The sequence below is a fragment of the Lissotriton helveticus genome, chromosome 1_1 (genome assembly GCF_964261635.1).
Source record: "Lissotriton helveticus chromosome 1_1, aLisHel1.1, whole genome shotgun sequence".
Lineage (NCBI taxonomy): Eukaryota > Metazoa > Chordata > Amphibia > Caudata > Salamandridae > Lissotriton > Lissotriton helveticus.
The window spans coordinates 622,428,332-622,441,070 of NC_136057.1; the positions used below are offsets into that span (position 1 = coordinate 622,428,332).

At 46.3% G+C, this 12,739-nt stretch overlaps 1 protein-coding gene across 1 annotated transcript in view; it reads right to left on the minus strand.

Annotated features, from left to right (window-relative positions):
• Positions 1 to 227: 227 nt before the first annotated feature.
• The window catches only part of LOC144814933 (NADH-cytochrome b5 reductase 3-like), a 229,288-nt gene continuing 216,776 nt past the window's right edge, over positions 228 to 12,739 (minus strand). Inside the window, exon 9 of the mRNA XM_078674147.1 lies at positions 228 to 3,338. Within this exon, the coding sequence (XP_078530273.1) occupies positions 3,166 to 3,338 (173 nt within the window). The 3' untranslated portion in view covers positions 228 to 3,165. The remainder of the gene's footprint in view (positions 3,339 to 12,739) is intronic.

Below are 12,739 nucleotides of genomic sequence, written 5' to 3' on the forward strand. Positions count from 1 at the left end.
TTGAGAAAACGGGAGTGAGTCAATTGGCCTGTGTGTAAGTTGTCAAGTGAAGCCTGTTTATAAAAAGAAAAACAATGCTGTTACCTTCCATCGCTTTGTTTTATGCCACAAGATTATTTTTATAAATCAAAAATTGTATCAAGACACTTCTATTAATTTTGTCTAAGACCCCAAAAATTAGTGGAGACATTTTCTTTTTTGATGTTTTAAAAAATTATTTGAAGCCATCACTTTCGAAAATATTTTATTTGGTTAGACATATCAAAAAAGGGCATTTATACTATGGCAAAACAAAGTAAATATTTAACAATGCAGGAGTAAGTAAAATAAAGTCACACAACACTTCAATTCATTGGTGGAACCCTCTCTTTTCTCCCAGCAAGATAGCAACGGGGAGAGTAGGAGTGACAGGAAAAGACAGCAATTACATCTTTGCTATTTGACATGCTGCCAAACTGAAATTTCAGCTAAAAAAGAATCCAATACAAATAAAGCAAATGCACATGGTATGCTCAGTGGCTAGAGCACATGTAAGAAATAACAAAATAAACATGGTAACGTAAAGATAGAAAGGCCACATCTTATAGCTTCCACAGGATAAATTACGTTTCTGCAAAAACTACAACCAGACATCATCAATACTCTTGATCACTGAATACAATTAATTCTGGAGGAATTGATAACAATCTAATTGAATAAACTAAAGCACAGATTACATTTTTATTGGAATCATTCTTTATACGCTGCCTTCATTTATCATTCATAATCTCCAAACTGATACATATTACCACACTTCTCCAGGTACATACAGAGAACACAGTTTATGACCGTATAACACATGCTTGGTCCCTTCCCAATTGTCATCTCAAAACATTCCCCTTAATATGCTATGATTTTTATTGCGAATCATTTTTGCTTTGATATTTTCTGAAGTTTTCCCTATACCGGACAGCGGAACTGAGAATGTCGGCATGTCGAGACTAGAACCAACCATACGTGTCAGCAATAATAGACCACTGCTACACCAGTTTATAGAGAAGAGAAATTGCACGAATACAAGATTACTTACCATACTGTAATGTAAACTGCCCAGTTAAAAAGAGGAATTCATTCTGTGGGTGAAATCTGCATTCCCCTCGCTCACAATTCCAAGCAAAGAAGAGGCAATTAACTGTATGGCTTGTATAATAGCCAATAATCAGGACTAAAGGATCAAAGTATCACCAGACAGGCTGCCAAATTGCTTAGTAGAACAAATAGAGGACGTAAGATCCAACTGGTCCAAGACACCAGAGAGTGGAGTGCTAAGCACATAAAGTCTGATGCCTCATGAAGCTAGTCTTGGCCATCCAGCCACTACAATCACCATGTTTACACATTAAACGCAAACCTAGAAATGCAGCTAAATAAACGTGGTTACCAAACACTGCTGGAAACGAAGCTCTTTGACAACTAAAGGGCACGCCATGCAATGCTCTTATCAATACTGAGGCAGCAAAGTTCAGAAGATACATGTGATACAATGTCCACAAAAATGTTTAGGCCACAAATAACAGCACTTGCCAGAAGTCATCACTATAACACAGCAAAGCAAGGCTTTATGTTGAGGAAAGAAGAAAAAATATCACTGCAGCTAAAAACGAATATTCGTATTGCTATGGTGTTTTTGAGGACATCTCCTTCCCAATTTCTTTAATTCTATAGAACGCCACAAGCTTCCGTTCAGACCCCTCTATGTCTCGCTCACATATTCCATTCCTAAAAACTGCATTCCCAAACAGCATTCCCATGCGTGCCTGCACGTCACGATGCGCTGGCTGTTGCTGCAGACGGTTAAAGCATGGACGAGGACACGTTGCATTAAATCTAGCGCCACAGCCCAGGGTCCATACAAAGCGCTGTGAAATAAAACCTCAACCGAAAGAAATGGGAAGGACTCCCTTTTGAGGATTCTTCTTTGGTACCGAAAATGTCCTCTAGTAAATGATATGGCTGTCCACCAAGTCTGCATGCTTCCGAAACTGAAGACTTAGTGGGTCTAAGAACATATGTCTTTCACTGATGCAGCTGGAGCTGCAGCACGGAAACGAGCATCCATCTGATTAACATTTATCACTCACCTCAAAAGTTTAAAAAAAGTGACAGTGATTTACTTTAGTGAATCTAGAAGTCAGCCTAAAATCAACCCAGGCTGGCGTGGTACATGATGGGCCAGAAGGAGAGTCAATGAGGGGGACGTAGGATTTACACCCACCTGCAATGTTTATTTCTTACGCTCGAGCTAAAGCAGTGGAGTTTGGAAGAGCATTATTTGGTTCTCAGAAAAAGTTCTAAAGCACCACGGACAATCGTCCACTGCTTCTGAAGGCCACGTATGCTAATAAAGACAGAGTGGCACTTTGAAGGGTCAGCATATACCATATTTACCAAAGAAAACTCGTGTTTCATATAAAATACGAGGGCTATATTAGGTATTGCACAAACAAAGCCACACTCCTTATTAACAACGGCCAGTAGGCCTTCCAAAATACAGCCGAGAATGCATAATTAGAGCACATAGAACCCCCGCAATCAATGACAAAGGGCTTAGAAGGGTTACGGCTAAGCACAATGTACAACAGTTACAATGAACATACCTAAACCCAGGGATGTGGCTAAAGTGCTTACCTTATAGCTCGAACACATGAAAATATAAATTCAAACATTATCAAGACTGGGGGTGTGGTTCTCGTCTAAAACATTTGGTAGGACGAGATATTAAAAATAGTGCACTTAAATTATAGGAATTACAGAACGTGTCAGTAGTGTAACCGCGATAAATGATTTAGGGGAGTGGGTCACTGTGAGGCACTAATACGAACAGAAATAATTTGTTTGGAGAGGTGTATGTAAAGTAAAAAGAAGCCCACCACAAAATCAATATGTCGTTCCAAAGCCACCACAAGGTGATTTGCAGTGCTTTACAAATAACCAAAATTATATGCATTTGATAGCAAACTTATTTCATGGTTTAGATTACGTTTCAATGATCATCTTCAGGGCACTGTGCAAAATTATCGCATGTTCCGGGGTCCCAGCTAGCCATCCTTGTATCTACTTAATCATGTACATTGTAAACCCACTCCACTCAAGCATAGCCAAATGAAACTGGATACAAAGCTGTATTTAATATGCAAATCTCCGGTCCTGGGGATATCCCAGTTTATCCAGGCTGGGGTTAATGGCGTACTGGATCATTGGTGGAGGGCCGCACATTAGCATTAGGGTGTCTTCACTTGGTGGCGGCATGTGGTCCTTGATCATTTCTTCATTCACAAATCCCTGGCTGTAATCCCAGTCTGCACAGGCGGAGGAGAAAACATGATCCATTATTAGATGTTGTTTCTCATTTTTTGTTTTTTTAAACATTTTTATTGGCATTTTGAGTAACATAATAATTGAATACTGTACAGTGGGATTTGACGGTGCATACATAGTGGTTCTGAAAGCTATACAATAGTACACTGGCTGTCTTCAACAGTAGGGAATGCTCTGTGCTGGTACTAGTTAGTGGGCAATCAAGATGTACAATACCCCGCATCCTCTTTCTGTTTTGGTCCAGTCACTCACTTATTTCTGACAATGAATCCTCATGCAGGGGTTCGCATAAATTTCCTCGGTAGGTATTCCACCTTCCCCACACCCGTGTCCATTTTTTGGGGCACCCTCTGTGAACATAGACTGATTTCTCCACTATCATTGCATTGTCCATGTCTTCACACCACTCGTGGAGGGTAGGAGTTTGTCGGGATCCCCACCGTTGTACAATATTTTGCTTAGCCAACATCATGCCTAGTGTCACCCAGTCCTGAGTCGTATGGTTGAGATCCGTGGGTTCCCATACATTAAGGAGGCATCTTTTTGGTTCTGGGAGAACTGTAATTGTCGTAACTTGTGAGATTGTGCGCATAACCGACCTCAAGTAATGTGGAAGAGTGTGCCTGATGCGCCACATTGTCTAAGGCAGAGCGGTGTGTCCGTCCAGTCAATTTTGTGTAGGAGTGTTTCTGTATAGTAAGTGCAATGTAAGATTTTTTATTGTACCAACTTGAGTTTAGACGATATCGCTACCTCCTTTGGGGACGCGAGCGCCTCTTGCCAATCTACGTCATCTAACTCACCCACTTCCAATTCCCATTTGGTTTTAAGGGCTTCAGTGGGGTCTGGTTTATTATTTATTACTTTCTGATAGGTTTGGGAGATGGCTTTTTTGTTTAGGTGATCTGTCAGGAGCCTATCCTCTAGCGGTGATGATTCTGCGATCTGCGTGCCCGGTGGAATCATGGCCACGAGAGCGTGCCTGATCTGCATGTAACGAAACGTTTCCGTTTTCGCAAGTCCATATGTGACCTGTAATTGGGCAAATGTGACCATTTCCCCTTTCTTCCACATATCTCCCACTTTTGAGATTCCTATCAGGTCCCACTGCTGAAATCCTTTAGTGTTCCCTAGAATACCTAATCTTTTTGTGTTACATAATGGTGTGGCCTGTGTTATTACTCCCTCCCAACCCAGTGTTTGTTGTTCCTCGAACCAGATTTGGATAGTGTGCTCCGTTGGACCTGTGAGATTGTTCCTTTAGACCTTATTGTATGGTGCTCCCATAATCCCTGCAGTTTCCAGGAGGTGTCTATCCATGTGATATGCTGGGTCGTCTTGGGATATGTGAAGCCATTGATTTATGACAACGCGCTGCGAAGTCCAATAATATACTTTGATATTGGGGAGGGCAATGCCACCGTCATACCAACTTCTTGTAAGTTTATGCATGGCTATACAGGGCGTTTTTACGTCCCATAGCAGACTGGTCATGCAAAGAACAGATTCTTACAGGGTAAGTAACATAATCCGTGCTAAGCATGTGTGGCTGTAGACACACATGCTTTGCATAAACTGTACAGCAATGTCCTCCAAAAGCGGTAGCTAACCAGGGGACACTGTAGTTGTTTGAAAAAGTGTACACAGCTCCACCAGTCCTACATTAGCTTGTTGGCGTGCTAGAACATAAACACAATAGTGCTTAGTGAAAGTGTATGGTGTAAACCATGTAGCTGCTTTACAAATGTCAGCTATAGGGATGTTGCCCAAGAAAGCCATGGATGCCCGTACTTTACGAATGGAGTAGGCGCTAGGGGCTATATACAACGTTTGTTTGGCTTTGATATAGCATGTTTGAATAAATGTAACGATCCATCTGGGAATACAGGATTTTGAAATGGGCTTTCCTTTATAAGGGTTTGCAAACACAACAAAGAGCTGTTTTGTTTTGCAAAAGTCTTTTGTCCTATCAATAGAACACATTAATGCTCTTTTGACATCTAGTGTATACAGAGCTCCTTCTGCAACAGAATCTGGTTGAGGGGGAAAAAAGTAGTTCAATGGTTGGTTAATGTGGAAAGGGGCACAACCTTTGGAAGGAATTTCTTGGAAGGAATTTCGGGTTGGTATGGAGAACCACCCTATCTATGTAGTTGGAAAAACGGTTCTTCTAAAGTTAGTGCCTGGAGTTCGTGGACACGCCTTAGTGAAGTGATGGCAATGATGAAAGCAACCTCCCAGACAGAAATTTGAGGGGGCATTGTGCAAGGGTTCAAAGGGTGGACCCATAAGCCTTGGGAGAACAATATTGAGATTACACGCAGGTGTAGGTGGGAATCTGTGTGGTATTACTCTTTTAAGGTCTTCAGTGAAAGCTTTAATAACTGCCACTTTTAATAAGGAGAAGTGCCTGTTTTGCAGATAGGCAGTCACTGCCGCATGATGTAGACGTATGGAAGTATAAGCACGGCCAGATCGCTGTAAATGTAAAAGGTAACAAATGTTTTGTACAGATGCATTGAGTGGATCACCTATCAAGCGAAGGAGTGAATGAATGTATGCACACTCCAGTATTGTGGTCATATTGATCTTGGGAAAAGTGGTTTTGTTTTTATACCTAGGGAGATATTTTTTCTCTTATTTCATGTTCTGTCACGCATACATTCTAACAGTGTACCAGATATTTTACTTGTTGATTGTTAATTTGCATTAGTCCAGTGTGTAGACTCTGTGCTTTTTAATTGTCTAAAAAATTTCAGTTAAAAAATGAGCAGGCGGAAAGGTACTGCAGGGAAAGGAGTAGTTGGAACTTTAGATGCCTTTTAAACCAGGGCTGAATCTGTCCTTAATAACAAAATTTTGTTAAGGGAGCGTAGGTTATCTTTGGAGCCCTCTACCTCACATGGCAGGCTTTCCCTCACTCCTGCTATTCCTGATGTCTTGTTTGCCCCAAACCAAGAGATGTCACTAGAACAGCATAGTCAATCACCAATCGCTGATATAACACCGTTGAATGATACAGTCCCCTCTATAATTTTGGAGCAGGAATCGAGCTCAGTCCAACAAAAATCGAGAATAAGAGCACAAAAAGAAAAAGTAAAGCCCACCCGCCCGACCAATCCCCCAGCTGTAATTAACAAAACCCGGGGGACTAGGCAGACAAAGAAATCCATGAAGGGTAGTCTGGGGAGGAGTAGGGTAGAAGTTCCCACAATGGGCAATGTTAATGATGTAAATTCAACTACTCAGAATCATGCTAGGACAGGGATACCATTTGCGGGTTGTCTAAAGGGGGACTACTGGGGGAGATTGAACCTATATTTCAAAAAATAGGTATGATCGGAGATAGGCTGTCTAACTTAGAAACGTTGGTGGCAAATATTCCCCAGGATAGTACAACAGCAAACCTAACGAAGCCCTACTCAAGTTACCACTGAAAGAGTTATAGCGGGGCTGGACAAAGATGGGAAAGCCGGTGCTGCGAGTTTAACATCTAATTGCAGGTCACCAGAAAAGAGCAGTTTAGGTAGTCACAAGCCAGTAAATACCAACACCTTAGACTCTAGACAGGCCACATCTATCAGAACAGGACCTCCTTCGCTGCAGAAGAACAAGAGTCCAGAGATGAAGTCCTCCAGTCAACCAGTCTCCCTACTATTGATCTCCCTCCTGAATCCACTCCCTATGTAGCAATTTTGGGGTATGTTCTTGCCCTTTCTCCAGGTAAAAGTGAAAATTACGGGCAGCTATTAAATAAAATAAGCCATTGGTTTGCACAGAACACTACAGTTGGTGCGAATATATCTAACAATATAATCATGGCAAGTAAGGTTAACTGGATCGGGAATTCACGCAAACAAGGGATTGGTGATTGTATTATCATTAACTTAACGATCACCCGGAGGGACCGCGACAACCAGACCGGAGGAGGCATCGCCATCATCCACAAAGACACCATCCGCATCACTACCAACACCGATGACACCCTCACCACCGCTGAACACCTGCACTTCCAGATCCACACCAACCCGACCACCACCCTCAGAGGCACCCTGATCTACCGACCCCCGGGACCACGCACACGATTCAGCGAGGACATCGCCGACTTCGTCAGCCCGCACGCTCTCCCCTCCGCCGACTACATCCTCCTGGGGGACCTCAACTTCCACCTGGAGAACAACAACGACCGCAACACCATCAGCCTGCTCGACAACCTCGACAACCTCGGACTCAAGCAACTGGTGACCACCCCCACCCACCACGCCGGACACACACTCGACGCCGTCTTCTCATCCAGCAAAGACGTCTCCTTCAGCCACGCAACAGGACTCCACTGGACGGACCACAGCTGCGTCCACTTCACCTTCAGAAGAACGACGATCCACCACCACCAGCAACAGGTTGCTCGAAGAAGCTGGAACAAGATCACAGCCGACCAGCTCACCGCTTCCCTGAGCCAGCACCCTCCCGCCAACTCAGCGAACCCCAGCCAGGCCGCCGACAACCTCACGAAATGGATCAACGACTGCGCGGACGAACTCGCCCCTCTGAGAACCCCACCCAGCAGATCCTGCAGCAGAAAAACACCATGGTTCACCGACGAACTCAAGAGCTCCAAGAAGAACTGTCGAGCCCTCGAGAAAGCCTGGAGAAGGGAACCAACGACGGACAACATGACCACCCTCAAGCTCGCCACCCGGAAGCACCACCAACTGATCCGCGCCACCAAGAAAAATGCATACAAGGACCGGCTGGACAACAACGCACACAACTGCAAGGAACTCTTCAACATCGTGAAAGAGCTATCCAACCCCAACGCCGGAAACAATGACATCACCCCGTCGCAAGAACTCTGCAACTCCCTCGCGTCCTACTTCCACAACAAGATCACGGACATACACAACAGCTTCAACAACCAACCAACGCAAGCCACAACCGCAACGACGCCACCCACCACCACCCTCCGCACCTGGACCCCGATCAGCACCGAAGACACCATCCGCACCATGAACTCCATCCATTCCGGATCTCCGACTGACCCCTGCCCTCACCACGTCTTCAACAAAGCCGACGCTGTCCTCGCACCCCACCTACGGGACATCATCAACACCTCCTTCGACTCCGCCACCTTCCCTGAGAGCTGGAAGCACGCCGAACTCAGCGCTCTCCTCAAGAAACCCACAGCAGACCCCACCGACCTCAAGAACTACCGTCCCATCTCGCTCCTCCCGTTCCCGGCCAAAGTCATCGAGAAGACCGTCAACAAACAGCTGGCCGCCTTCCTCGAGACGAATGGATCCCTCGACCCCTCACAGTCCGGCTTCCGAGCGAACCACAGCACCGAGACCGCCCTCATCGCCGCCACCGACGACCTTCGAACTCTGATGGACAACGGAGAAACAGCGGCCCTCATCCTCCTGGACCTCTCCGCGGCTTTCGACACTGTCTGCCACCGCACCCTAGTACAGCGCCTCAGCAACATCGGAATCCAGGAGAAGGCACTGGAATGGATCACCTCCTTCCTCGACGGAAGAACACAAAGAGTCCGCCTACCACCGTACAAGTCAGAGGCCACCAAAGTCATCTGCGGCGTCCCTCAAGGATCCTCACTGAGCCCCACCCTCTTCAACGTCTACATGAGCCCCCTCGCGGCCATCGCACGCCAACACAACCTCAACATAATCTCCTACGCTGACGACACCCAGCTGATCCTCTCCCTGACCAACGACCCCGCCACCGCCAGAGCCAACCTGCACGAAGGGATGAGAGACGTAGCCGAATGGATGACGACCAGCCGCCTGAAACTGAACTCAGACAAGACGGAGGTCCTCATCCTGGGCTCCACGCCCTCCGCCTGGGACGACTCCTGGTGGCCCCCCGCCCTGGGCACCGCGCCCAAACCGACGGACCACGCACGCAACCTGGGCTTCATCCTGGACTCCTCCCTCTCCATGACCAGACAAGTCAACGCCGTCTCCTCGTCATGCTTCAACATCCTGCGCATGCTACGTAAGATCTTCCGGTGGATCCCCACCGAGACGAGGAAGACGGTCACCCAAGCCCTCGTCACCAGCCGACTGGACTACGGCAACGCCCTCTACGCCGGAACCACTGCCAAACTCCAGAAGAGACTCCAGCGGATCCAGAACGCCTCGGCGAGACTCATCCTCGACATCCCCCGACGCAGCCACATCTCCGGACACCTGAGAGATCTGCACTGGCTCCCGGTCAACAAGAGAATCACCTTCCGTCTCCTCACCCACGCACACAAAGCCCTACACGACCAAGGCCCGAGCTACCTCAACAACCGGATCAACTTCTACACTCCCAAGCGCCTCCTCAGATCTACCAACCACGCCCTCGCCGCCGTCCCCCGCATCCGAAGAGCGACAACAGGAGGAAGATCCTTCTCCTACCTGGCCGCCAAGACCTGGAACTCACTTCCCACCGATCTGCGCCTGACCCAAGACCACCTCTCCTTCAGGAAGAAGCTCAAGACCTGGCTGTTCGAGCAGTAGCGGCACCCCCCCCCCCTCCCAGCGCCTTGAGACCCTACGGGTGAGTAGTGCGCTCTACAAATGACCTGATTGATTGATTGATTGAACTTTGACAACCCCCATACTGCTGGTCGTATTTTTTTCAAGGGATTACAGTCTCTCCCCACTAGTGAGTTCTGTAATCAGAATACTACCCCTGGGCTTTTTTATAGGCTGCCTAGCAGTAGGGATACGGTGGAAGTAGCTTATGGAGAACATCGTTTAGGAGATGCTCGAATAAGATCTGAACTCACTCATCATTGTATCCCCTTAGTGCAACCCCAACCATTGACGGATAGGAATTTTGGAATTGACCACAGATTGACCCTAAATAACAGATTTGACATACTGACCTGTATAGAGGAATGTGACTGACTGCGGGGCCCCTGTTTCTTTAGGGTCGAAACCGGTCGCTGTATCCCAGGATCTTAGGGTTATAGAGGCTGGGCCCCCAAGGAGGTGTACAAACAACTTTCTATCTTGAAACATACAATTTGGCTGCTAGGCTACAGGATCCCAGGTGGATAGTTTATGTTAAGCAATTCTTGGTAATCTATCTACAGGATTTGTGGTCAGTAGAATGTGACCTTTTCCTGGAAGGCTACAAAGCCTTTTTTGTCCCAGCTAAACCCTCCTTAAAGGGGAGACCAAAGGGTGGTTTGGTCATTTACAACTCTGAGACATTCGAGTGCAGGCCTTACCAATTACACACCCGGGAATCCAAACTCTAAAGGTACAAAAGGGGATTACCAGCTGGGGACTGGTTAATTTTTATAACTCTGTTTCTTCCCTGTATGAGTCCAGTAATGTAACCGCCCTTAGCGAAACCATAATCCAATTCCTGAGCCACAGCCTACCTAGCCTTGTGGTTGCCGGTGATTTTAACATACATCCTTGTGGTGAGCCGCTAATGTCCTGTATATCAGGCATGGGCTGTCCTCGCATGCACGGTTTCCACTTTGAACACATGGTTGAAGGGGAGTTATTAAACGCTCTGATTAATGATTTAGATCTGATGGCAACTATGGTTTTAACGGACCCTTGCACCAATTTTACCGTACCTACGTTTAAGGGACACGGGAAGGGGTCATTTATTGATTATGTTTTAATTTCATCTTCCCTACAATCCTTAGTAAGCTCTTTCAAAATCCCAGAGAGTGAATTCAGTGATCACAATCCTATAACACTCCATGTGACCGGCCCCCTTGCTGAACAAATAGGGGTCGCACCAAAACTGGGCTCACTGCGACTAACTGATGGAATGCGCAGATTGAAATGGTCGCAGGTGACCCCAGATATAATCTTTGATAGAATTAAAACTGTATGTGCTGACAAATTATCTCTCTGCACAACGGAACGGTCCTCACCAAAGGGGGTCTTGGATGCCTTTAAATCCATTTCAGAAAAGGTTGCAGGGCGGTTATCTGCCACAGCAAAAGTTCAAACCCGGGCCGGCCCCAGATGGTTTGATATCCACTGCTCCAAAGCAGCTAGGAGGCTTAGGGAAGCTTTGGCACTTAAACCAAGAGTGCAAGCTGATGTCTCCGATTGCCGTAGGGAATATAAGTTGGCCCTTGCCGTGCGAAGGGGAACACTGAAGGACGAAGCATGGAGGGAGTTGTTGGATCCAGGCACTCTAAGAAACAGCTCGAAGTTCTGGAGTGTGGTAAATAAACCGCTGTTTGACCAGGAAAGGGGGGGAGGGGCCTCGATTGTCACATAACAGAGGAGGAGTGGGAATCACACTTTGAATTTATGTTTGATTGTCCGCCTGCGCAAAATCAAGGGACGCATCATGGTACTCAGGAGGTAGCATTAAGATTTGAGAGGGGTGAGCTCTTGGAATGTATAACAGGCTTAACTACTGGAAAAGCATGTGGCCCTGACGGGATCCCCCCCAGATCTTTTTAAGTCAGACCCCTCCATACTGGAGTCCGTTTTTAACGCTGCGGCACAGTACGGATGCCATCAGTCTTGGGCAACCTCCACCACAGTTCCTGTTTTTAAAAAAGGCGATAGAGGCAGCCCCAACTGCTATAGACCCATTTCGCTTATAGATTCAGTGATAAAAGTGGTGGGTAGGGTCCTCCTTCAAAGATTATCATCCTGGGCAGAGGACAATAGGATACTGTTGGAAGCTCAGTACGTGTTTCGACAGGGGCGGTCTACAGTTGCCCAGTGTCTTAATCTTTTTTTGATACTGAGCAAATATACCGTCTCTTGCCCTGGGACCATTCACCTTGCCTTCATGGATATGTCATCGGCTTTTGATTGCGTCAATAGGAATAAGCTCTGGCAGTCCATGAGGGCAATGGGCGTGGAGACCAGTATTGTAAATTTTTTAGAGGACTTACACAAGTCAACAAAAGCCAATGTTAGGTTCTCACAAGACCTGTGTGTTACAAGGGATTTTAACATTAAGAAGGGAGTCAGGCAAGGCTGTATACTGGCTCCCTTTTTATTTAATGTTTATATTAATGAATTGAATAGCGTCTTACAGGCATCTGCGGCTGACAGTCCTAGGGTAGGATGGCGAGGGATCCCCGTCCTGTTATATGTCATATCCAGGACAGAAAAGGGTTTACAAACACTTTTAACCGCCTTTTCTGGCTGGCTTCATGTCAGATAGGGATCTGGCAATTAACAACACCAAATCTTACGTTATGCAAGTGGGGCAGCCGGTAAAGAAGAATTTTCAATTCAGAGTGAGAGACTCCAAAATTCCCCACACAAACGTGTTTTCATACTTAGGGGTCCTCTTCGACAAGAATATCAACTGGGGTCCACTAATATGGAAAAAAAGGGGGATGTTCACTGAGTGAATGCAGTGATTTTCAATTTTGCTT